At 30.6% G+C, this 25,450-nt stretch overlaps 1 protein-coding gene across 1 annotated transcript; it reads right to left on the bottom strand.

The window, feature by feature from the left end:
• Positions 1–16,972: 16,972 nt before the first annotated feature.
• Positions 16,973–19,148, bottom strand: LOC11439845 (uncharacterized). The gene is made up of 6 exons (XM_039833823.1): positions 18,933–19,148; positions 18,152–18,826; positions 17,757–18,076; positions 17,528–17,682; positions 17,309–17,429; positions 16,973–17,210 (listed from the first exon to the last, which is right to left on the bottom strand). The coding sequence occupies exons 3-6, from the start codon at positions 17,886–17,888 to the stop codon at positions 16,974–16,976; spliced, it is 645 nt and encodes a 214-aa protein (XP_039689757.1). The 5' UTR covers positions 17,889–18,076; positions 18,152–18,826; positions 18,933–19,148; the 3' UTR covers position 16,973.
• Between the last annotated feature and the right edge of the window lie 6,302 nt (positions 19,149–25,450).

Here is a 25,450-nt window from a genome sequence, read left to right as displayed (position 1 = left end):
TGGCAACATCCTTAACTTCAAAGTGGTTTCTCTTAGATTCTCCCTTAATAGATTACCGGTTAACATTCTTGCCGATTCATCGTTACTCTAAGCTGCAATGGAAAAACCTTATGAACCTCACGTTCATTCCTCTTTTCTAATATACACTTCCTTCCATGCCTTCCATCGACTACCCGAGTCTTGTTACTCTGAATCCGTTACCTCAAACTTTTTACTCGTCTTGTAGTGGTTCTCAATCCAATGTCCGGAACTCCATAGACTTCACTGAAATTCCTACCGGCCAAATCTCAGCTGCGCCACTCTGATCCCTTATTCAACTCTAGCCATAAACTTTAACCCATCTAGACGAGTGGGACTTCGCATCCTTCTTGCTACATGGTCAGTGATTCATGAATTATTGTTATGAATTCCTCTTACTTTGATCAAACGGAACAACCTTACATTTCTCGCATTGTCTCTTCTTACACATCCAACATGGTGTCTTCATATTCTCGTATGCTATGCTTTGCTTAATTATACTAGTGCTTCCTCGTTGATTTCCCTCTTAATAAAAACTTCGCGATACTAGCACGCGGGTCATCGGTGCCGGTGATTCCTCTTTATATAATGAATCTGGGTCCCATACGTCACTAGAAATCACGGAACGAGTTGACAACATAACTGTGCCATCGATCTCGCTCCAGGTGAGTTCAACCTCTCTACGCGAGTAATGACCTATCAGGACCTGCAGAATCTCTATAAGGTTTGGAAACACCATCTCATTCACCCACATGCACGTATCCATTTTCAAACTTTGCGATTATTAAAATCCATCATTGCAACGAGCCTTAGCAAGTTAATCAAGCAAAACATAGACTTGAGAAATCATTATAACTTCACATAACCTAAAAATTATGTGGTCTTGCACAATTCTTCGCCACCTTAACTCCTTGCCTCGTATCTTCACATTCACTACGTCCATTCCATATGCCGGAGCTTCAAAACTCCTAATCCAAGCTCTTTCTTAACTCCCGACACCTTAACTTCTAATGTTACCTTGAACCGGATCGATTCCGTTAGTAGTTGTCTATGCCCTCTTTCGTTGAAAATCTTAGGATGTGATGTGCATTTAATTCTTGATATTATGAAGGGTTTTTATCACATAAAAGATTGCGAAGATGACTCCCAATAGCTACTACTGGCCCTAGGGATGAATTGACAACTTTTGGAAAAATTTAAAATATCATCCCAGTTCGCCATTAGCGAAATTATTTCGCTATTAGCGAAGTGCCTCTGGAGTAATTTCGCTATTAGCGAAATTTTAGCTATTAGCGAGTTTCTTCAGCTCAGTTTTCCCCGGATGCAGTACTAAAACATATAGTGGATACTCATTGATTAATGGATGCAGTAATTGGGAATAAATTATACATTAATTTTTGAAACAAACTCATGCACATACTCATGATATATTAGTCTTTTAATTTGAAATAATCAAAGTCACAATTTTTTTTTATTAATAACAATATATTGATTGCGAAAAACATATAATAAAGATTTTTTTATATTTACGTATCTTTTTTTAACCCTGTGTCGATCTAGATTTAATCTTATAATTTAAATGTGTTAAAAAATCAAATGAATAATTATTTAATTAGATATGTACAATTATTTTTTATAAAGCACATTTTTTTTTCCACATCAAGTGTACACAATAAAAACAAATTATTTTTTATAAAAATATATAAATACTTGTAAAAACAAAGTATAGTCTTGAAATAACGTATGTTCCATGATTTATGTTTTTTTTAGAGAGTGATTTATGCTTTTTTGTTAAAACTGTTTTTACTATAGTCATATTTACGGTTGTTTTTTTTTAATTAAAATTGAAATCAATCTTTATGCAATTAATTATCACCAAAGTCTTAATCAATTATTATTAATGCCCAGAAAATGTCAATTTTTTTTTATTATTAATGCCCAGAAAATGTCAATTTTTTTTAAAATTTAAATGTGTATAAAATATAAATTTCTAATATCAAAATAAAAACATTATTTTTTCATACTGAACAATTTTTTTTTAAAAATTCTTGGAAAATATAATAGAGTGGGGATATTTTTTTTAAAAAGAAAAATAGAAGTTTAAATACTCCTCCAAAATTTTCGGTTCATCAGAGTAATTTCATATGTAAATTTTCGGTTGTCATTCTGGTACATGAAATACTCCTCCGAATTTTAGCAAATAACATTTTGATGTGTATATAAAATAAAACATTAAATGCACCTTTCAATATAAGGTTGTCAGTTGTCACGTGTACTGTCAAAATAAAATAGAGGAAATGTTTATAATAGAGATAGAGATACCTTGGCATCAAAAATATACGATAATAAAATTGTCTCACAATGACATTAGTACATTGTCATCATGAAAATAAGAATAAAAGTTAGTTCATTTCATTAATTTCATTACCGCATAAAAAAAATTCATGGATTGGCAAAAAAAAATCTAATAGGGTATCAATCGGTCAATGTTACAATAATATTTTGTATTAGAAAAAAATTATTATTAATACTAATATTGCATTAAATTATAATATAAATGATATATATGGTTATAAATATAAATATGGAAAGTTATTGAAATTCAAATGCTTGAGAATGCTATATGGAAGGTTATTGAAATCCAAATGCTTGAGGATGCTTGGTTTTTCAAGAGGGTTTCTCAAGAGCGCCACATGTCACTACAATATTGAAACTTGAAAAATAGGTCTCAAATTTATATAATATAGAATATAGATTCGATAGAAAAATCACTTGATTTAACTAAGAATTTATTTTTAACAGATTTGATTGTGTTTATTAAAGTTTGGGAAATGTTAACTAATGCCCTAGGGCACTAGTTAAGGAGATTAATATGCAAAGTTTGTATTGAAAAATGATAAAAATTGGAATGTTCCACTTTAAAAAAATCAAAAAGTTGTTGTCTTTATTATAAAATTCTATTTCTAGCTTTCTTAACTAGTGCCCCGAGGGCACCGGTTAACACAACCCTTAAATTTAACTAGAATCTAAACAGGATGATTTTTCTCGTTAAAATGAGAACTTGTTTTTAGTAGATTTTGAAAAAGAATCTAACTAACCTGACTTTTGTAGCTTAGAGAGGAGATTAAAAAAATGAAAAAGTTCCGAAGTTTTTAGTAGATTCTGAAAAAGTTCCTAAGTTAATTGAGTTTTGTAGGTTAGAGATGAGATTAAAAAAGTTACTTTCACTATTATAACCAACCAAAATTAGCTTGTTTTATAACAATAGAAAAAATCTAAAATTAAAATAATCTCTAGATTATTTTATCTAATATATCATTTTGTTTCTTTATTTTGTAGGAAAACAGAACAAAGCACAGCAGAAGCCTTGTTATCTACAATGCTAACATTACATGAATTATTTGTTGTGCTTAAGAAGCATTATGCATAAACAAAATTAGAGTGTAAAAAATTAAGCAGGAATAAATGTGTCCCAAAAGAGTGTACATTAACTTCACTCACCCTTGGAGAGAAAGTGGATTGGTAAACAGTATGTGTCTTCATTGCTTATTATTCGTAAAACAGTCATTACACTTAATAAATAAGTTTATACGGTTGCCATTCACAAATTTAAAACATCTGTAACCGTCCAATCAACATTGAATGATTCAAAGAAAAGAAGATTTTAATTTTAATTTAATTTATAAATTAAAATAAAAATTTGAATATGAACCATCCAATTTAAATCAAATGGCATTCTATACCCTGGATGCATGAGTTTAACCATATATGATTAGTAAACCCTTATATATCCAATTTGAACATATTGAATGAAGATGAGAAGATCACGGGTAACAGAAGAGTGAACAGTATCATACCATTGATTGGAGTGAGTCTGATCGGAAATCGCAAAACCTGTTTAGGAAGTCTTAGAACCGACGTCTACCACCGCTACCACCACCACTTCAACATCGGAAACCCTAAACCTTTCTTAAAAAATAAAAAAATAAAAAAAAATAAAGAAACCCTAAATCCATTTGTGGAGCAGATGATGATCAAGTTTCAAATTAATTTAGGAGTTTGATAAATTTGCCTTTCAAAAAAAATAAAAATTCTGAAACACAAATAAAATAATCGAATCTAGCTGGAAAGATAAACTGAACTCATCCAGTCATCAAACATATTGGTTTAACAAAACAATAAGAAACCCTAAACAAAAAATGCAGAAGAAGCAAAAAACTTAACAAAAGTGTGATACAGTGACAGTTCATGCAGAAACTAACCTCAACTGAAGAAGAAGACGAAGTTGAAAGAATCAACTCTTTTTCCATTGATGCTCGCTACATTCTTTTCTTCAAAGCAACTGGAATGCCGCAAGGCAACAAACAACTTTCTCCAAATTTTCAACCCTAGTTGGTATTTAGGAAATTTTACCCTATACCCCTACAAATAATCTTTCACCCCTACAAATTTTCAAAAATTCCAATTTTATCCTTATCATTTAACCTTTTACACATTAATTTCTCACCCCTCACTTTCAACATTTTCCAATTCAATGAGTTTATCCCCACATTTTTTAAACATTGTGACTTGTATTTTTGTTTCTTTCGAAAATCATTGATATAAAACATTTCCAAATTCAAGCAAATTTTTGGAACAAGCCTAAACAAATCCTTTCCCGATAGCAGCCATGGCTTGATTACTATAGGAATTACTGCTATTAATCAACGGTAAAACTATTTTCTCCCTATACAAATCCTTTACCGTATAATCAAGTTAGGATTTGATTAGAAGCCAACGCCCTAAAACTATTTTCGGATTTCTAAGCAACCATGGCAAACGCAAAAACCTCAATCAATGATTCAGAGAACAGATAAAACCACCCGGAAACCTGCAATTCACGAAAATTCTGGTAACAATCCGGTTGCAAGAGTTGATTCCGGAGACAACGATTGCGCTAACAATTCATTTTCAAGAGTCATTCCGGTAAAAGAAAATAACATCTGAAGGCAAAGAAGGGTACAAAACTTTTTCCATAAAGAGTGGGGTGAACAAGTGAAAAAGTAACTGAGTTTTATTTTATATAAAGGGTAAATTAGGTAGTTTGAGTGAAATGTTGGGATCAAGTATAACTGTAGGGGTGTGGGGTAAAACTTCCTGGTATTTATATTAATAAAAAAGGTCCAACAAGGGCAAGGCCCAAAGGTTCAGAATCTTGTTTTAGAGCCATGTATTAGTTTTTTTTTTGAAATAAGAGCCATGTATTAGTGATTTCAATAAAATAATTTTTGTCAATGATTTTTATATTAAAATAATTTGAAGGTCTCTTTAGTCCCATATTCTCTGAATATGCTTAGAAACTTGACATTATCAATACCATTAAGTCATTTGTCAAAAAAAAAAAAAATACCATTAAGTCAGGGACGGATCTGGCCTCGTAATATGAGGCAAAACCTTTTTGTCAATTGATTAATAATACTAAATTTAGTAAGAAGTTAGGTTAAAAAAAGTTGTAGCAACCAAAATTACAAATAAAATAATCTATTTTGCATTTGTTGAAAATGAACTAGAATTAAATCAATAGTAATTGTTATAAGAACAACTCTTTCTATATAGGTTACAAGAGATGAATCAAATGCTCTAGCAGGATAACTACGCATACAGACGGTGAGCGCGTTGCGCTGTTTTGTTTTTTTGAAGTAAGTCGCAATTGCGTAGAAATTATAAAAAAAAAATATATCTATGTATTAATATATGAATAAAAATATAGACATATGTATATATTGTACAAAAATTTACATATTAAATATGAGTAAAAGTATAGACATGTGTATAAATATTTAAAAAACGGTCCGCGTATCAATATATAAGTTAAAATATAGACACATGTATAAATTTAAAAAAAGATGCCCTCATTAATAGATGAGTAAAATTATAGACACGTGTATCAAATTACAAAAAAAAAATATCTCCCGATATTAATATATGAGTAAAAATATAGACACATGTAAAAACCTAAAAAAAAAATAGATATCTATATTAATATATGAATAAAATAATACAGTAAACTGATAAAAAAAAAAAAAAAAAAAAAAAAAAATTGAGCCATGGGTGGTACTTGTGACACCATGTCTTGATCAGGTCCGCTCATGCATTAAGCAGAGCATCCATTGAATTGATATTGGCTTTAATCGATTTAGACAAGGGTTAAGGATTTATGCCCTTCTTCTGGTACATTGTTTTCACCACATTTCATCTGACTATGTATATCGATATCCTCAACATGTAAATCTTATAGGATAGGAGAAGCATAAAGAAAATTTATATAATCGTTGGAACAAGAAGTATTCTTTACAACATAATATGTAATCGTTTGAGAGAAGGAAGATCAACACAAGAAGTATTCTTTACAACATAATACTTTTCCTGTTTGAGAACAACAAGGATTTGGGAGATAAAAATAATAGGCTTGAATGTGTGGTAATACAAAGTGAGGTGAAGTTCCTCAATACAACGCTCTTTTGTGGCTTCTAGCCATTTTGACACATTAAATGGACTATTTTTGCTTGTGGCATCCAAAACGAAAGTTGAGGCGAAACATTTTGAGGGGTTTGTTGGTTGCACGAAGAGAGAGCATGATAATATTGACAATGTGGCAGAAGCATTACAAGGCATCATAGTCGTTGACGGTTTCATCTTCGTAGTGGAGAACATGGAGTGAATAACATAGTGGGGTCTATCAAATAGCCTTTAATTATGTAATACTTTTTTGTACAAATTTTGTACTATATTTAGTGTGTTTAATTTTGTATAGATGTTCTTAAAATACTCTTTTCAACTCTTTTCTCGTTTTCAAAGAGACTTAGGATATATTATGTTGTGAGAAGAAGGTGAGATTGAGAAGAGAGATAAAGAGAAACTATAATGATTCAAGATAGAGCCAAGAGAATAGTTGCATTAGATATTTTAGAGCGAGTCATCATCTTTTAGAAGGATCTAGAGAGATCCATTATGATGAGTCATTGGTTAAATTGTTAGAATACTAATGTTATAAATAGGTAACCGGTCATTGTAATCATTATCTAGAATGGAATGAAGAAGTTAGTTTGTTAGAATAGTATAGTTGTTGTTTTTCATCTCTTTTAAAAGTTTTTATTTTTCATTATAGGTACCATAAAAATTGGTGCCTTAACCAAACACAATTGATTTTTAAATGAAAAAAAAATATCTTAAAAAATGTGAATGTGGATACAAAATTGAAGAAGGGGGTATGAGTGATAACTAAATTAAGATCGCACATTTTTGTTCGCTTTCTTATGACTAGAGAGATTTTAAAAAGTAACGAGTGAATGTTTTCTTTTAATAAAAAACAAAACCATATTCACTCATTCATTAATATTGATAGAGTACAGCATTCAACATCGTAAAAAACGTAAATGTTGTATGTGTGAACAAAATCACAACATCCAACTTAAAAGTATACATCAGTAAAATGTGTACAAATAATAATATGATAAAATTAAACTAACGGGAACACACATTGGTCCATGTCTGCAAAGTTGACACCCAAGTAATTGAATGAATATCTTGTCAAAAAATAAGAATTGAATGAATAACCGACCTCTCAATAGGCACTAAATGTACAATGCAATACAAGAAGAAATCACAGACAAGACGACGAACAAGACAGTACCACATTTCAGACGTTGAAATCACTAGAAAGGAAAACCTAGATCTACGTGAAAATCATATATTTTGATTGATTGAAATAGAAAGGGGAAAGATGAAGAGAGATGATTTTGGGTCTAAAATTAACCCCAAAACAATTCCTCAACGAAGAAAATTGAAGAGAGAATCAATGTTAGTGTACTATAATATAAAACAACATATAAACTGGTTTTTTCTACGTTACCCTCTCTTGTTTAGGGGGTATTTACCCTTCAAGATATCAACCAATCAAAATGTAATATACAAATGTAACATTAAATGACAAATAAATGAATCAATTTTTTCAATAAAAAAAATCAATTTTAATAAGGTAACTTTTAATTTTTATTTAATTATATTTAAATATACAATCTTAATTAATTTACATTATAGTGCTTGTAACAATTAAAATTTCACCTCAAATTCGACCCATCATGGCTGTGTTTGGTAACACGAATAAGCTAGCTTATAGCTTGTTGGACTAGCTTATAAGCTTGTCTTGTGTTTGGTAAATAGCTTTTTCCACTAGCTTATAACATTTTTTGAGAAGCTATTTCAAATAACTTTTGAGCTTATAGCTGGTAGTTTTTTTATATTTTTTCCAATTTTAACCCTATTAATTTAATTTAATTATTTTTTAATGAAACAACTGCCACGTTGTCTCCTTTGAAGAAAAACTACCATGCTTTTATTTTATTTTTTAAGGAACGCTTTATATATATATATATATATATACTAGTGTGTTAACCCGTGCAATGCACGGGTGCTAGGTTATTTTTTTTTTAGTCTAAAATATATTATATTTTTTGTAGAGTAAAAATAAAACAATGGTGTTTTAAAAAAACGATGTTTCAAATAGTTATTTAGATAAGCACATGTTAGAATTTCGTCATGCTTAAAATATTGCAAGAAGATGAAGTATCATTATCATTTGTATAGTTGATTTTTGTTTAATAGTATGGTTTACGCCAGTGTTGACTGTAACACCCCGTTTTCCCAATATCAAAATTTCTTAAAACATAACATTTATCAGAGTAAGCATCAAAACAACGGGATATCACATATAACGTAATCCAACAGTTAAATAATAATTTAACCAATAACTTAAACATTGCAGCGGAAAATCATAAACATAATTCATAAAACGTTTTGGCATGCAGGCCCCAACAAAGTATCTCAAAAGAGTTAATCAAAACAGAAATTATCATAGCAGTTCACGTAAAAGAATGAAGCATGTTATAGCATATAACCCCATCCCGTTACGTATCAGAGCGACCTAGACGACACAGTGAGGCAAGGCCACTCACAGAAGCAACTGCACACTAAACACGATCACCTGCAAGTTACCCATACGAAGGGCAACATTTTCAAGCAGAAGGGGTGAGATTTCATAACAAAATAACATTAATTAATGTAATTGCAAATCATAAGTTAACATCATAATCATTTCATCATTACTAAACAGTTATCACATAATCATATATCCAATTATCATGAACAACATAACATAATTGATAAACACTTATCACGTAATCACGTATTCAATCATCATCAACAAGGCATCTTAATCATGACAATGTGACAATGCTCTTAGACTCCTTATATGCATGTGGTACCAATCGTCATCATAAGTATTAATATACTTTAATCGTGCGGAGGACAAAGCTCCTATAAAACGTGCGGAGGACAAAGCTCCTAATAATCGTGGTGAGGACTAAGCTCAATGAGATGCTATGCATGGACACTTATGAACAAAACATCGTAATCAACATATCAACATGCATCCAATAATTTGGAGCTAACTTCATCATATACTTATGCACTTAGTTAAATAACGGAAGCAGCATAAACAAGTCACATAACAAATGATATCATTATACCAATAGCACTTAATTACATCATTATCAAACTTCATATCTTGCATGAATATACAATACATTAGTTCATGTTCAATTAATATCAACATAACTTAAACAACTCTACAGACTGCATTTAACGTCATCATTAGGTCTCAATACCAATTAGGGGTTCACTCTTAATCAACATGCGCGACACAGATCGCACAAACACTCAAGCAACTACATCCTGGCTGTGCTCGCGAGGCGAAAGTTCTTACTCGCCGTGGCGAGTACCACTCAACTCCCAAACTAAGCTTGTTCTGGGTTCCCTCTGATCCTACATTCATTCCTAATCAATACTAGGTATGTTCAGGCACTCAAAGGCACTCAAGGTCCAACTAAAAAGTCGAAAACACAAAATCTAACATACACTCTGCCTTAGCTCGCTATGGCGAGTAAGGTTGCTCGCAGTGGCGAGCTGCGTCACACAACTCGCGAGGCGAAGGGAATTGCTCGCCGTGGCGAGTTGCACCAAACAACTCGCGAGGCGAAGGGGAAAGGCTCGCGTGGCGAGCGATGAAGTTCATCACTCGCGAGGCGAGGGTCATCACTCGCCAAGGCGAGCGATGAACAGAGGCTCGGCCAGAATACGGGTTTTCTCGAAAATCCACCAACTAGCATGGTTCAAAGCCTAATTTTGATTCCAGAATTCATCCTAAACATGTTCTAAGGCTATAGGACGGTTTCTACATCAATCTACACAAGTTTTACCGTTTGATCATCAATTTTTAGTGTTTTGACCTAATTCCAAAACTTCTCTAAATCAATCTTAACTTTGTCAACTAATCATCAGAATTACAGCAATTAACATTATAGAATTATTAGTCTCACCCTTACCTTGTATTGAAGAAATCGCAGCACTCTAAGGTGGTTCTCCCTTCTCTTGGCTTTTTCTCCTTTTTTCTCCAAAAACGGTCGTACGTACGTTATGTTTTTTCTAAACTAGGTCTAACCTTTATATACCTCCTCTTAACTACTTATCTTATTTCACTTTCTCCCCCAAAACTATCTAAAATATCAAAACAGCCCTCAACTAAGTATTTTATATTATTTTCAAATCTTTATTCTATTTAACAATAAAATAAATCTCATATCCTTATCAAATCTTCCAAAACTCATAACTTATCACGTCATCAATCAAATCACCAAAATCATCGTAAATTATCAAAACATATCAAAATCATGCATATATTATATAATTATAATATAATCTCCTAAACTCGATTAAATAAACGATTAAACGAAAGTGGGCGTCACAACTCTCCCCCACTTAAAAGATTTTCGTCCTCGAAAATTTACCTCAAGCAAACAACTCTGGATAAGACTCCAGCATCTTACTCTCAAGCTCCCACGTCAAGCTTTCACCAGTCGCTCCCGTCCAAACGACTCTCACGAGGGGTATCTCCTTGCCTCTCAACGTCTTCACCTTACGATCATCAATTCTCACCAGTAAAGTTTCTACCGTAAGGTTGTCTCTAACTTGCACATCGTCACTCTGAATTACATGAGATGGATCCGAAACATACTTCCGAAGTTGCGACACATGGAAAACATTGTGCAAATTCGAAAGATGCGGCGGTAAACCCACTCGGTAAGCCACCGTTCCAACTCTTTCCAATATCTGATATGGACCAATGAACTTCGGGGTCAACTTCTTTGACTTCAAAGCACGTCATACACCAGTCATAGGGGTGACTCTCAAAAACATGTGGTCTCCTTCCTGAAACTCAAGATCTTTTCTACGCTTATCATGATAACTCTTTTGTCGACTCTGCGACGCTTTCATTTTCTCTCAGATCATCTGAACCTTCTCAGTAGTTTGCTGAACAATCTCTGGTCCTAAGACCACTCTTTCACCTGACTCAAACCAGCACAACGGAGTTCTGCATCTCCGACCATATAAAGCCTCGAAAGGTGCCATTCCAATACTGGAATGATAGCTATTATTGTATGTGAACTCGATCAACGGAAGATGACTATCCCAAGTTCCTCCTTGCTCAAGAACACAAATCCTCAACAAATCCTCTAGCGACTGAATTGTCCTCTCCGACTGACCATCTATCTGTGGATGATACGCCGAACTCAATCTCAACTTCACATAATGTATCAAGTGTGAATTGAAGTTCTTAAAAAAATGTGAATTAAAGTTATATATTGGATGAAATAGTAGAATTTGAACAACAAATAAGTGAGATGACCCATATAACTAATTTCTTAAGATTTAGGGTGACATGCGATATCAAACTCGATGTAGGATACCGAGAAAGTTCCAAAATTATGATGAACTATTTTGTTAGTTTTTAGATATCATTTTTTTAATTTTTCATCTTAAATTTTTGTTATTGGATGTCATTCACTTTCATGCTATTTTTTTTACTCAACCTCCATTTTTTACGCTTGTTTGAAATTTTAAAATGACGTGACGTTTTTTTAATTGAGCCTAATTTTTTATAAAATAATTATCTCAAAATCTTCAAATCATTCAACAAAAAAAATACTACAAAATTATCATCAACTCATTTCATTCCTTATACTCCGGTTAAAACACAATTTTTTTTCTTATCATTTCTCTCATGTTAAATTTGATTTTTTTATCGTTTTTCTTTTTTTAATTTAATTTGTTTACTCTCATGAAAGAAAGAAACATAAACCCACCACCTTAAAACCACCACCAACCACCTTTTTTACCATATGGTGACTCATCTTTACTTTATTTAGCAATATCCCCATATGAAGAGAAATGTGTTACATGTCATATGTGAGGTAAAGTTCTACATTGGATGCAATTGTAGATGGTGAGAAAAATATAAGAGAAATAACTCATATATCTAATGTCTTAATGTTTTGATGAAAAAAAAAAAACTTCTTTTTATAAATTGTTTGTGAAAATAAACTATTGAATTTTGGATTGAAAATAAATTGGTTTAAAAAAATCACTTCTTTTTATATATGTGTAAAGAAAAAACTTGTTATTCAAATCAACAACATTGAATTTGGATTGAATAACATCTTGGTATAATTACATTTCCATAACTCGATCTTTCCAAGAAAAACCACCACACGTGAATTGTCAAAAGATCCATAGTATAAAATCGGTCAAGTCATCTACAAAATGGTCATGAAGAATACACTTGAATCGATAACTAAATATACCATAAACATTTTCGTGTTTCTATTCTGTGAGAATATAGATTTTATAAGTTTATATCGACAAAGATTAATGAAGTAAACAAACCCATTATTTTTGTGTTTATTATTGACAAATAATTGTTCCATTTTTTTTATATATTTATCGATGATAAAAACTTCACATAAATAAATTGTGTTAAGTACATGTCTCATACTTTTTTTATTCACCAATTACAAATATTTGTGTCCTTTTTTTTAAATGCAGTATTCATAAATATTTGTATAGTCTTTTCATGATATTTATTAATGACTAATATTTGTCCCGTGATTTTTGTTTTTGCATGAGTGATTAATAGTTGTTCTATTTCTTTAATATTTATCAATGGAAATATTTTTCTCATGTTTTTTATGTATCGATGACAAATACGTGTCTCTTGTTTTTATGTATCATTGATAAATATGTTTCCCGTGATTTTTCTTAATTTATTAGTGGTAAATATTTGTCATGTTTTTCATTTTTATTTTTTATAAATCAATGACAAATACTTGTATTGTGTTTTTTCACTCAACTCTTTTGAATAATGTGACATTTTTTCCTTAAAAAAAATAACATGTCATTTTTATTTTATAATACGACCATTTCATTGTTTCTAGTTTTTTAATACTTTGTTTGTAAGATAATTTCAATTTTAGTTTTAAATTTTCACAAAAAAAAAAAACTAAGGCAAAAAAAAAGTTTATATGCAAGATGCAATATGCAATGTAATCAATTGAGATTATGATTCTTCGACCAATGCAAAATATATCCTATAAATAAATAGATATTATATAATTTGAAGAAAAAAAACTATATTTTTGCAAATTTAATAAATTATAATTCTAAGTTTTTATTTTGAAATCATGTCATTTTATATAATTTGACTACCAATCAAAACAATTGAGTTAAACTTTTCCTTTTATCTTAAATGGTGTCATTAAAAACAAAGTTTGTCATAAATGGTGATTTGATTATGATTGTTAGTCAACTTTGCATTGTCATTTGCCACATGTAATTTTTCCTTTGTATTTGATCTTGATATGCCATGTAAATTGTTTCATTTTTTCATTCTCAAATGTATGTATTGAGATATTTTTTTGTTGAAGGAAACATGCTTATAGCATTTCATTAATAATAAGAGTTTTAATACAACTGGGTACATCATAATAAATGGCAGAACTAGCATAAGACGTGGCCTCTCTTGCTAAAGCATGAGCAACCGCGTTGGCTTGTCGCCTAACAAACTCTACCCTGGAGTTGGAAAAAAAGTTACGAAACAAAGAACGACATGAAGAAATAATGCACCCAAACTCAGATAAGTCGTTGTTAGCGGAGCGGAAGGCGTCGACTGTTACTTTAGAATCTGTTTCAAAGTTCACACTATCAAACTGCATATCGCTCAGCCATTGCATAGCGGAGTGCAACCCTAGAGCCTCTCCAACATCCACAGAAGCAGTATAAGGAAAAGTAATAGTTTTAGCTAAGACAAAAGTACCTTCCGAGTCACGAACACAAATGCCAATACCTGTACGATTGCGATGAGCAGAAAAAGCCGCGTCGATATTACAAGTGTGTCGTCCTTGCAAAGGGGGTTGCCACCTAGCTCGGCGGGGTTGAGAGACCATGGCAGCCCCCGTGTTCTCACGCATATCATGAAGAGGAGGCACACTTGAGACCGACACACCCATGGTGGTAGCCAATTTCCAATCATCAACCATGGTCCGAGCACGCTCGACAACGACGGCACTTGTTTCAGTTACATCTTCCCATACACGGAGATTGCGATGTTTCCAAATGCTCCATAGTACGGTGGAAAAACGTTGCAAGAGATCAGCCGACAAATGTTCTAACTAATAGAAAATAGCATCCGTGGTGGAGGCCGTATGTGATAAAGCATGGGATATAGATCCCCAAAGACCAGTCCGATTCCAAACCTGCAAAGCAAACGGACAAGCAAAAAACACATGCAGCAAATCTTCATGGTTAGAGTCACAACTAGCACAATTGGTGGGGCAAACAACACCTTTGTCCGACAAGCGGACACGCGTTGGTAAGCAACCACGACACATACGCCATAATAAATTCTTAACCTTCGGTGGGACCTTGAGATTCCAAATACCAGTCCAATACCCCGGACGCCAGAGAAAGGAGGAATCAATTAATTCTGTGACGCACAACCTATAAGCACTACGAACCGAATAACGTCCATTTCTTTCCGCTTTCCAAATAAGACGGTCTTCCTGAACCTGGGAAATAAGTGGTGTGCGAAGTATTTGATTTGCAATATCCTCACTAAAAACTTGTCTAACGACGTGCTCATTCCAACTTTTATCATGCAAATTCATGAGGCTGTTTATAGTAAAAGTGTGAACAAAATGGGCACCTGGGATATCACTACTAATGCAATCCCCATTGGGCAGCCATGGTTCATTGAGAATGGGTATATGCGCCCCAGAACCAACGCTCCAACGCGCACCACCCCGCACTATAAACCGAGCACGTAAAATACTACGCCAGACATAGCTCGGATTATGGCCAATAGTAGCTGTAAGAAAAGAACCAGAAGGGAAATAACGGGCCTTAAAAATTCGAGCTACGAGGGATTGCGGTTCTGTAATAAATTTTCATCCCTGTTTCCCTAGCATAGCTAAATTAAAAGCAGAGAGATCTTTGAAACCCATACCTCCATGAATTTTTGGTGCCGACAATTTCTCCCAACTCATCCAATGTATCCCGCGCTGAGAAGTTCTCCCGTGCCCCCACCAAAAGGAGTTCATCATCTTTTCAATGGAATCAAGGAGAGTAGTAGGTAACTGAAATATGCTCATGACATAATTAGGAATAGCCTGCAAAACAGATTTAATCATCACTTCTCGCCCTGCCTTTGAGAGGCACTTATCACTCCAAGAGTTAATTTTCTGCCAGACACGGTCTTTAATATAGGCAAAAGTAGCGGTACGATCCCGCCCTATCATCGAAGGCAGGCCCAAGTATTTACCTGTACCTAAAACAACTTGAACGCCAAGAATATTAGTAATCGTAGTTTTGAGAATGTCGGGGACATTACGACTACAAAAGATTTCCGACTTGGGTAAGCTGATCGCTTGCCCCGAAACATGTGTTTACACTTTTTTTATGCGGGACATGTGAGGATGAAGTTATGGTAAATGTGATTAAAGAAATTTCATTTCTGACACAAAAATGAGGCCCTTTGTTTTGCTGTGAGCTAACGTTCGTATTTTTTTTTTTTGAAGGAAGCTAACGTTCGTATTAACATCTGAAAAAGTTCTTGCAGATTTTGTCACAATTATTTAAATGTCAACTTCCATGTGAATTTATTGCACGGATCGAATAATTTTTTGAATGTCATCTGCAAACAAATGACACATTATTTTTATTTTTTGATAAAATAAATGAGACGTCATTAACAATGGTGCATAGAATAGTTTTTATGAATTAATTTTTTTTCTTCTTGTTGATATTAATAATTATTGTGATATTTGGTTGTAAAGACAATTTACTATCAAATTCAGAGTCAACCTGAATTAGAATCCGAATTAAATTTTAAATAGTAATTTAATTTTTGTGATAAAAAATGGTATTAATCATATGACTTAAACCAAAATTAAATATTATAGATCAAACCAAAATCATGTCTTTTTCTATTTTTATACTCAATTTTGATAATTTTTTAATTTAGTGCTCATCCTCTATACATCACTGACTTAAACCAAAATTAAATATTATAGAAGGTTACACATAACCTAGGGAACAGAAAACGTAAAATTTATTTAACTTTGTGTTTGGTTACATCAATTGGACACTTCAAATGGATTCAAAAGACAAACGGAAAGAAATATGACATGAGAGTCAACACAATGAGACCTCAACTTATTGACACTAAAGAGAAACAACATGGAACATGACACATAATCAAAGACTCGTAACAAACACTTGCATTATCAATTTTATTTCATACTCCCTCCGTTTCATAATACTTGTCCATTTTAGAGAATAATTTTGTTTCACAATACTTGTCCCTTTCAAGTTTCAATGCAACATTAATTATTGTCTTGTCAATAATACCCTTGCATATTTATTGTAGAGAGAGAAAAAAATAAAATGAAATAATAAATTATTAAGGGTATTATAGAAAACACACACATATTTTTATCAAAAATAACAAAATTTATTTGGTTTCTTGGTTAGTGCAATTTCTCCAAAATGGACATGTATTTTGAAACGGAGGGAGTATCAAGTTTGATGACTACCGAATTATGACGTTTGAATCTTCCAAGGAGTTCCTCATCATCATTGATTTTTGAAATCGGATAACATTTCTCACCATCACATCCTGCACCAACTTTGGAGAAAACCTTGAATAGATAGCATTTTCCGACCATATTGAGTAGTTCATCAGGAACATAAGAACTCATTCCAACCTACATCATACAATTATTTAATGGATAAATTTTAGAATTCTATATATACAAAAACTTAAAGGAAAAAAAAATTGATTCAAAGATAGTAACAAATATACATTTTCACCAAATTCAAGCATTTTACTACACGGTATCCCAAAAAACTCAGCTGCAACGCTATCATGCATTAGAAATGTGGCAGATCCTGTGTTGTCAGTCACATGGAATGTGATGCGAAACCTATATCCAATCCAAATTAATCTTAAATAATTTGTACTTTATATGTCCAAATTAAGTTTATTATAAGTACCAAATTAATATTAAAAAAAAAAAACTACCTTGGAGTAATCATTAAAACATGCTTATTACATCTTTCACAATAGTAAGCAGGACTGTCAGGAACAACTTGTTCATGACAAATACAAGATAAAAACCACCAACCATCATCGGTGACATATTGGTCAACAGTGGCCATTATGATAGACATTGATTCCTGCAAATTCTCAAATTAGATAAAGAAATATACAACATAAATTTACAAATTCAACAATTGATTGAGAATATTACAGTTGGACAGATTCTAAGTGCAGATAGAGTGGTTACTCCTATTGAGTACATCCATTGATCTATATTATGAAACCAAGTTTCTTCCGGACTCTCATATATACCCTTGTACGGTGAAAATGTTTTGTCCATCATCCTGAATATAAAAAATAAATTGAATAGATTTTTATAAAAAATAATATCTTTTTATACATTGTTTATAATAAAAATAAACGGTAGATATATGTAAAGAAAAATCCTGTCTTTCAACTCTTCAAAAACATTGAATTTTGGGTTGAATAACATCTTGGTATAAGCACCGTGATTCTGAACGGTAGGTATCCCTGAATTTAATTAAATACATTAGATATGAGTCTTAACCTTTGTTAGTAAAATTGTGAAATCTGTTAATTACTTACCTTTCCATAACTTGATCTTTCCAAGAAAAACTACCACACATGCATTGTCAGAAGATCCAGATAGTATAAAATCGTTCAAGTCATCCACAAAATGATCATGGAGAATACATTTGAATCGATAACTAAAATATACCAAAAACATTTTCATATCACTATTACATGAAATATAGATTTCATAAGCTTATAATCTGACAAAGAGCATTTGTATACAAACCCATTATTTTCTAAATCCATAGAAATAATCTTCGTCATAACACCATCAAAAATATATTCATCTTCAACCTCAACTTTAGCCAGCATCCCGATTATATCTTCAAATCGATACAAATTTATCCAGTTAAATTTAATTTTTAAAAATATTTTATATAATATTATTTTGTTTTAATAAATTTAATCGTAACTCCCCAACCATAACTTCAGATTTGTAAATATTTGAAAGAAAAACTGAAGGATGGGTCAAAAAATAGGAATAATAAGGCACAATTCCATGATCACAGGTTTGATCTTAGTCTTATCTCTAAAGTTCAGACAAAATCTTTGCGATGTTGTAATGACTTCTTGTATTTCATTGATAACGACTCGAAAATTATACATGATAAAAACAGCTTCTTCTTTCAAAGAAAATTTGAACTTGTTGAAAAGTTCACTACCAACCATTGCATGTATCTTGTGACCCTGCAAGCAAGATATTTAAAAAAATTACTTATATAACATTTTAATCTCATATAAAATATGAAAGCTTAATAATATAATATTATAATATAAAATATAAAAAACTTACATAATTATCCATTAAAATCAAATGGATTGTAGTTGATTTTTCAGAGCTATTTGAATCAGTAGTTGACCATAGTCTAACGATTCTTGCAAAAAAGCACCACTTACTTTTATTGTCGGTAATGCTAATAAAAGAGTCATAGCTAGGAGCCATTTAAAAATTTTGATAAGAATGATTGAGTGGTACAAACTGATTTTGTGAATGGCAAAACATCATTGAGCAGGAATAATATTTAAACCACAAGTGCTAATAATATTTTGGTTGACCCTGCAAATTCTAAAGTAATTGTCTGTAAAATGCATTGAATGATATCTCTATCTATATCTCTATCTTTATCTTTATTATATATATTTGTACTATTTTTTTTTTAAAAGTACACTTGTCACTCCTTCATGCTTCCTCTCATTAATTGTTTGATCAAATATTCAAATCATCACATATTTACTCACATGCTATTTATGTCATTTGCATCACTCACATAAATTTGATTTATTTCAATTAATTTATTAAAAACAAAAATGGAAATTATAACATTTTAATAGCTTATCATGAATAAATTTTGTATTATCAGCCAATAAAAATTGAGCATGATTCATGATTTAAATTATCAGCCAATTATGATCATGATTGAAATTACCGACCAATCAAAATTGAGATAACATGTCATCGTTATAACATTTACTTTGTTTTTTTTTCCTATATATAGTCAATATGTTTGTCATCATTTTCATCATCTCTCTCCCCCTCTCTCTCTCCCCCTCCCCCTCTCCCTCCCTCCCTCCCTTAAGGAATTTATTTTTTGTGTTATTGTTTTTTATATACATCATTATTGGAGAATGATATTTTTTTTATGGATTTATCTATGAATTGTGGTTTTTTTTTTTTATAGATTTTATTGTGTCATTCATGTATTCGTTAACCTTCCCTAAAAAAATGTATTCATTAACCTAGATAGGAAAATACGATTTATTTTGTTATGAAATATTCTTATGATCATTTTATTTTGTAGGTTAATATTAATGTTCAAATAAACTTTTTATTTTTGCAAGATTCGCAAGAATTGATAATTAAACTATATAATATTTATTTTATTTATAAATCTCTTGCTCAAAATTGTAAACATGAACTTTTGTTTTTTGCCAACAAAGGTATCTAAATTCTATTTATGGGGCCAAATTATTAACATAAATTACAATAAACTCTGATACTTTTTTTTTAGGGAAAACTCTGATGCATTTGGTAACACGATAAATGTGATTGATAGCATATAAAAACATTAATTGTCACTATTAACATATATAAAAAGACAATTAAAAAATCAATTCTCATTATATATGTTAATAGTCTTTTTATATATGTTAATAGTGACAATTAATATTGTTTAGGACTTATTTTATGTCCCTTAATAGAAATAATTTTCTTCTATTCTGTTCTTGACATGTGTCACCACATTTCAATGTTTTAGGATTTCATTCAAGTCACGACATGTGACACTCTAATATTGTTTTATTCTTATGCATTATTTTTGGAATTATTATAACTTTGCATTATTATAACTTTCCGTATTAATTTTTGGAAACATGGTCAACTTAATACTTTTAATGGTGAAAATGTTACTTTTAATGGTCAAATTAATATTTTCTTAATCTACTTTAATTGTTGCCCTATCAAAATATTTCTTAAACGTTAATGGATTGTTGGCAAATCAAAATGGTTCCAATTTTTTTTTAAAACGGTACAGGGACATGGTAGAGATTAATAAATTATGGTTATGATTATTTTATTAAATTGCCCTGTGAAACAGACTATAAATTAGATCTATGGATTAACATAATTTTACATCACAACTCAATTACTATTCTTTCTTTTTTGTTTAGTTTTTTATTGTTTGTTCTTCGATCAAAAATACGATTTTTTTTATAGTTTTTTATAATAAAAAACATTTGTATATTGTTTGTTACATGTCTATGGTTATAGCTTTTTTATGATTTTTTTATTCAATTATGTTTGTCTTCCTCTCTATGATTGTTATTTAATGGAAAATATTTTTTAATTCAAAACTCCTCTCCATTTCATCAGATTTTAGTGGCCCTTCAACTATTTATCTTAAGTGATATAGAGATTTTTTTTTCAGAGTTATGGTTGACATATGAGATGAAGATACACACGATGAATAGTTCTGGAACAAGTTTGATATCAACAATGAGGATGTGACGAAGCCTCAAACTTTGATTTTTTTTTCTTTCTATATTGGATTCATTAGTTTATTCTTAGTTGTTACTTTTGCATTAGATGGTGGTCGAGAAATGAGTGTCTAAATAAATAAATAAAAAAACTTCCTAAATTCAAAAGGAAAAAAAATAATCTGATTTTCGAGGGGAGTTTTTTTTTTTTTTTTTTGTACATGCTCAATTGATTGAATTACAATATTCGAACGCTATCAGACATTAATATTTTTTTTATTTAAGTAAAATGGACTGCATATATGCAAATTATTAATAAGTCGAAATCGCAATTGAATTAAAGGGACTGCACATATGCACACCATAATAAAATCATTAAATAGTGAATCAAAATCATTCAAGACTCAAATATTCATATTAGACAAAAATGGATATTTAATCAATGAATTTAATTCTTATAGCCATTAAGGTTATCAATGCTTCTGATTCTTCCTAATTAACGTGATCAATACTTTTAATTTGATTTTTAATTTATCAACATTTATCGTTTCTCTTGGAAATGGTCATTTTTTTCACCTACGGATTCAACTCCTGATGCACATAAGGACCTATTTAGTAGATGATTTGTAAGTACATTGCTCATTAAGCCTTGAGACATCCTCTCGTCGGAAGCTCAATTAACATAAAGTTTTACTAAAAAAAAGATAAGAAACTAAAAAATAATCAAATAATTTTAGTTTAAGGTATAAATAATATCAACACAGCATATAAAATATTCATATTTGGAAACATTAAAATGTTGTTAACAAAACATTTTACACATCCTCTTAAAAAATCATTATAGGCACATTAGTTTCTATTAATTTTTTTGTTGTTATAATTATGTGTGCATTTAAAAAGGTAGTTAATATTGTAACAAAAAAAATCAGGTCGTTATATTTTTCATTTTAATTTATATGTATTTTTTCCATTTTCCTTTTAGTGACATACATCTTATATATTGACATTGTCAGTTGAGCTGAAAAATTATTGACAAATAATATTTTCATCACACTAAAAGCATATTCCATTGTTTAAAAAAAAATTAAAACACAGTTGTTATAGTACACATGACATCTTTCTTTATCAAACCTACATAAGCAATATTGATATGCCTCTATCTGATCATGAGACATCACCGGAACACATGACATCTTAATATAACATTTAAATCATATGGTATGCAATTTCGATTAACATTTTATTTTGCAATAACCATAAATAGAATTCATATAAAAATGTCTATGTAGGTATTTATTTTTCGAATCATGTCTTTACACATGGATAACTTTATGTTATTGTCTCTCACCTTACATCTAAAAATGAATGAAATTTCTAAATTCGATGAAGAAAATAATATTTGCAATGAGACTACGAATGTTTTGTATCACAATGTTTTGCAAAATTTGTAAACATTAATAATGAAATCAAGTTATTTCTTTATATTATATTATGCTATTGTTATTCTTAAAATTTATTTGTGGTTTATAGCAGTAGCAATTAACCTCTCATTATTGTATTTATGACACTAGAAATGACAATAAATTGGTTTCAATGCAAAGATATATATGACAACAACATGTATTGCATTTAAATAAGGATGTAACTTTCTTTCCTTTCAATTCTTCCCTTTCGAATTTAAAATCTTAACCATTATTTTCTTTATTTTCATTCCCGCATATTTCATCTATTATAGGCCAAAATTTGTGCAATGTTTTACTTTTTTTTTTTGCATATATATATAACACTCATTTATCACCCATTAAATTATTCTCCTAACTTTTTTTGGGTACAAATTATTTCTCAAATTTATCAATCATAAAAATGTCTTATAAAAATATACATTGTCAAAGATGACGCATTAACATCTCTCCCTTGAGTGCGAGACTCTAAGTTTCTATGATTTGATGAGATAGCAAAATAAGGTTAGAGGCACAACATGATAAGAAAGATGATCGGTGGTGGTTTCATGTATGTTTGTTTTTGTTCCTCTCTGTCTTTATGCTATTGTTATTCTTTAAAGGGTTAATTATGTTTTTGGTCCTTATAAATATGTCAATTTTTCGTTTTAGTCCCTCTAAAATCTTCCTTCAACTTTTAGTCCCTATAAAATTTTCAATCACTACTTTTGGTCCCTATTTTTAACTAAATTTTTATATTTTTTAATAAAATTGTGCAGAAATGTATAGAATATTGTAAAAATCACTCCAAAAAAAATTAGAATTTTTTAATAAAACATGAATTAAATATGAATTTTTTACCGTAAAAAATATATAAATTCATATTTAATTCATGTTATGGTAAAAAATTCGATTTTTTTTTGGGAGAGATCTTTATAATATTATACATTTTTGTGAAAAATGTTATTTAAAAATATGAATTCTACATATGAGTTTACTTTAAAAGAGGGACCAAAAGTAGTAATTGAAAATTTTATAGGGACTAAAAGTTGAAGGTAAATTTTAGAGGGACTAAAACGAAAAGTTTGTATATTTATAGGGACCAAAAAAATATTTAACCCTTCTTTAAATAAGAAAATGAAAGAAAATGAAAAAAGTAATTTTAATACGAGAAAAACGATAAGAGAAAAGAGTGAGTTGGTTGTAATTTTATGGGTATGTTCAAAGAGTTGGAGATTGTTGCATAATAATGCTACCAACTTATTAAAAAAAATGCCAGGTCAATTTAAAATGTCTAATAAGCGTGTATTTTGTCAACTCAACACAATATATCTATATTTTTTCTTTGTGAGATCCCACTAAAGACCTAAGGTGATTGAATTTTAAACAATATAGGTTGAATAAAAAAATTGCATGAAAGTTAATGACCTCCAAAATCTGAAATTTAATTTTAAAAAATAAAACAGACGGCATCATAAAACTAACAAAACAAATCATCATCATATTGAGACTTTCAGTGGAGCCTACATATGGAGTAGTTCCATCAGATTAGTTTAAGAGAAACCACAAAAATGAGTTTGACACCACGTCTTCAACCAAAATCTTTAGGCACGGTTATATGAGCCATGTCACTAATTCAACATCTCTTCTTCCATCAACTATAGAATTTTAATTCATATTTGATAAATTAACATCTCTCTCTCTCAAGTGTGTGACTGTCGACATCCGTAATTATGTGACATAGCTAAATAAGGTCAAACAGAGGCATATTATGTGACATAGCTAAATAAGGTCAAACATAGGCATAATATGGTCACAAAAAAGGGTTGGTGATTATATTTCTTTCTTTGATGAGAAGTGAGAAGTCAATTAGAAAAGGAAAGAATATTAAAAAAAAATGAGATTAAGGGAAATGATACTGGTAAAAACAAAAGTTTGTTTTGTCCATGAGGAATCATGCGAGTTGCTGGTAATTTTATGCATTTGTTGAACGAGCTAGATATATTTGGGTAATTGATTTACCAAAATATACTCTCCAAAACATTTAAAAACGTACAATAAACACGTATTTTGTAAACTCAGTATATAAGACATCAGAGTTTTTCTAAGGTTAAATCCCGCTGAATACCGAAGGTGAAGGAAATTGAAATATTAGAGATTGAATAAAAAAATATTGCAAAAAAGCAAACAGTATCCAAAACTTAAATTTAATATAAAAATTGAACAAATGACTTCTAAAAACAAACAAAACAGTTCATCATAATGTCCATTAATATGACCAATGCCTTTAGGATTTGAATGAAGATGTGATGTTAACAAGTATTTTATGCAATGATTTTAACACTTTGTTTTCATTATTTTCATGTGTCTCTTCCCCCCATAATTTTTTTCGTAAAAACAAATATTTTATGTGTTTTAAAAGCATATAAGATTAATCACTTGGTTGTAGATTATGGGGTTGATTTTCTTTTTTATTTGTATCTAATTGTTTATTGTTAATGCTACTTTCTCAGGGTTCCATTGGAGAGCATGTGTCTACGTTCTACGACTTCACGATGTTCAACATCAATAATATAATTTTTAGTCAAGGCAATGTTTTGTATTTGATATAGGATCAATATGTTAGAGTTTAGATACCTTAGGTTAATTTTTAATGAATAGATATGTCGAAAAGATAATCTCAATAAATTGATTTAGCCTTTATCTATATTTATTTTATGAATATTTGTCTTGCACAATGGGTATATTACACATGAAATCTTATTTGATGAATCTGAATTGATGCTTTTAAACACATCTTTGGACATGTTAAACATATAAAGGTTGCATACAATTGGTTCACATCATCTAAGTTGGACAAACCTATTCTAATAAGAAGACATATTAACATCGTCCTGTT

This window comes from Medicago truncatula, chromosome 4 (assembly GCF_003473485.1).
Source record: "Medicago truncatula cultivar Jemalong A17 chromosome 4, MtrunA17r5.0-ANR, whole genome shotgun sequence".
Classification (NCBI taxonomy): domain Eukaryota; kingdom Viridiplantae; phylum Streptophyta; class Magnoliopsida; order Fabales; family Fabaceae; genus Medicago; species Medicago truncatula.
The sequence above is the reverse complement of the archived record's forward strand: the minus strand, read 5'-3'. Positions and strand labels throughout refer to the sequence as shown.

Bases quoted from the DNA above. Each gene is read 5' to 3' on its own strand.
- LOC11439845 (XM_039833823.1), bottom strand. From the start codon at position 17,888: ATGATGGACAAAACATTTTCACCGTACAAGGGTATATATGAGAGTCCG. The intron at 17,683-17,756 runs GTAATATTCTCA...GAGAATTTGCAG, and splicing joins CACTTAGAATCTGTCCAACT to GAATCAATGTCTATCATAAT. The intron at 17,211-17,308 runs GTATATTTGTTA...TGTATGATGTAG, and splicing joins TGCTTGAATTTGGTGAAAAT to GTTGGAATGAGTTCTTATGT.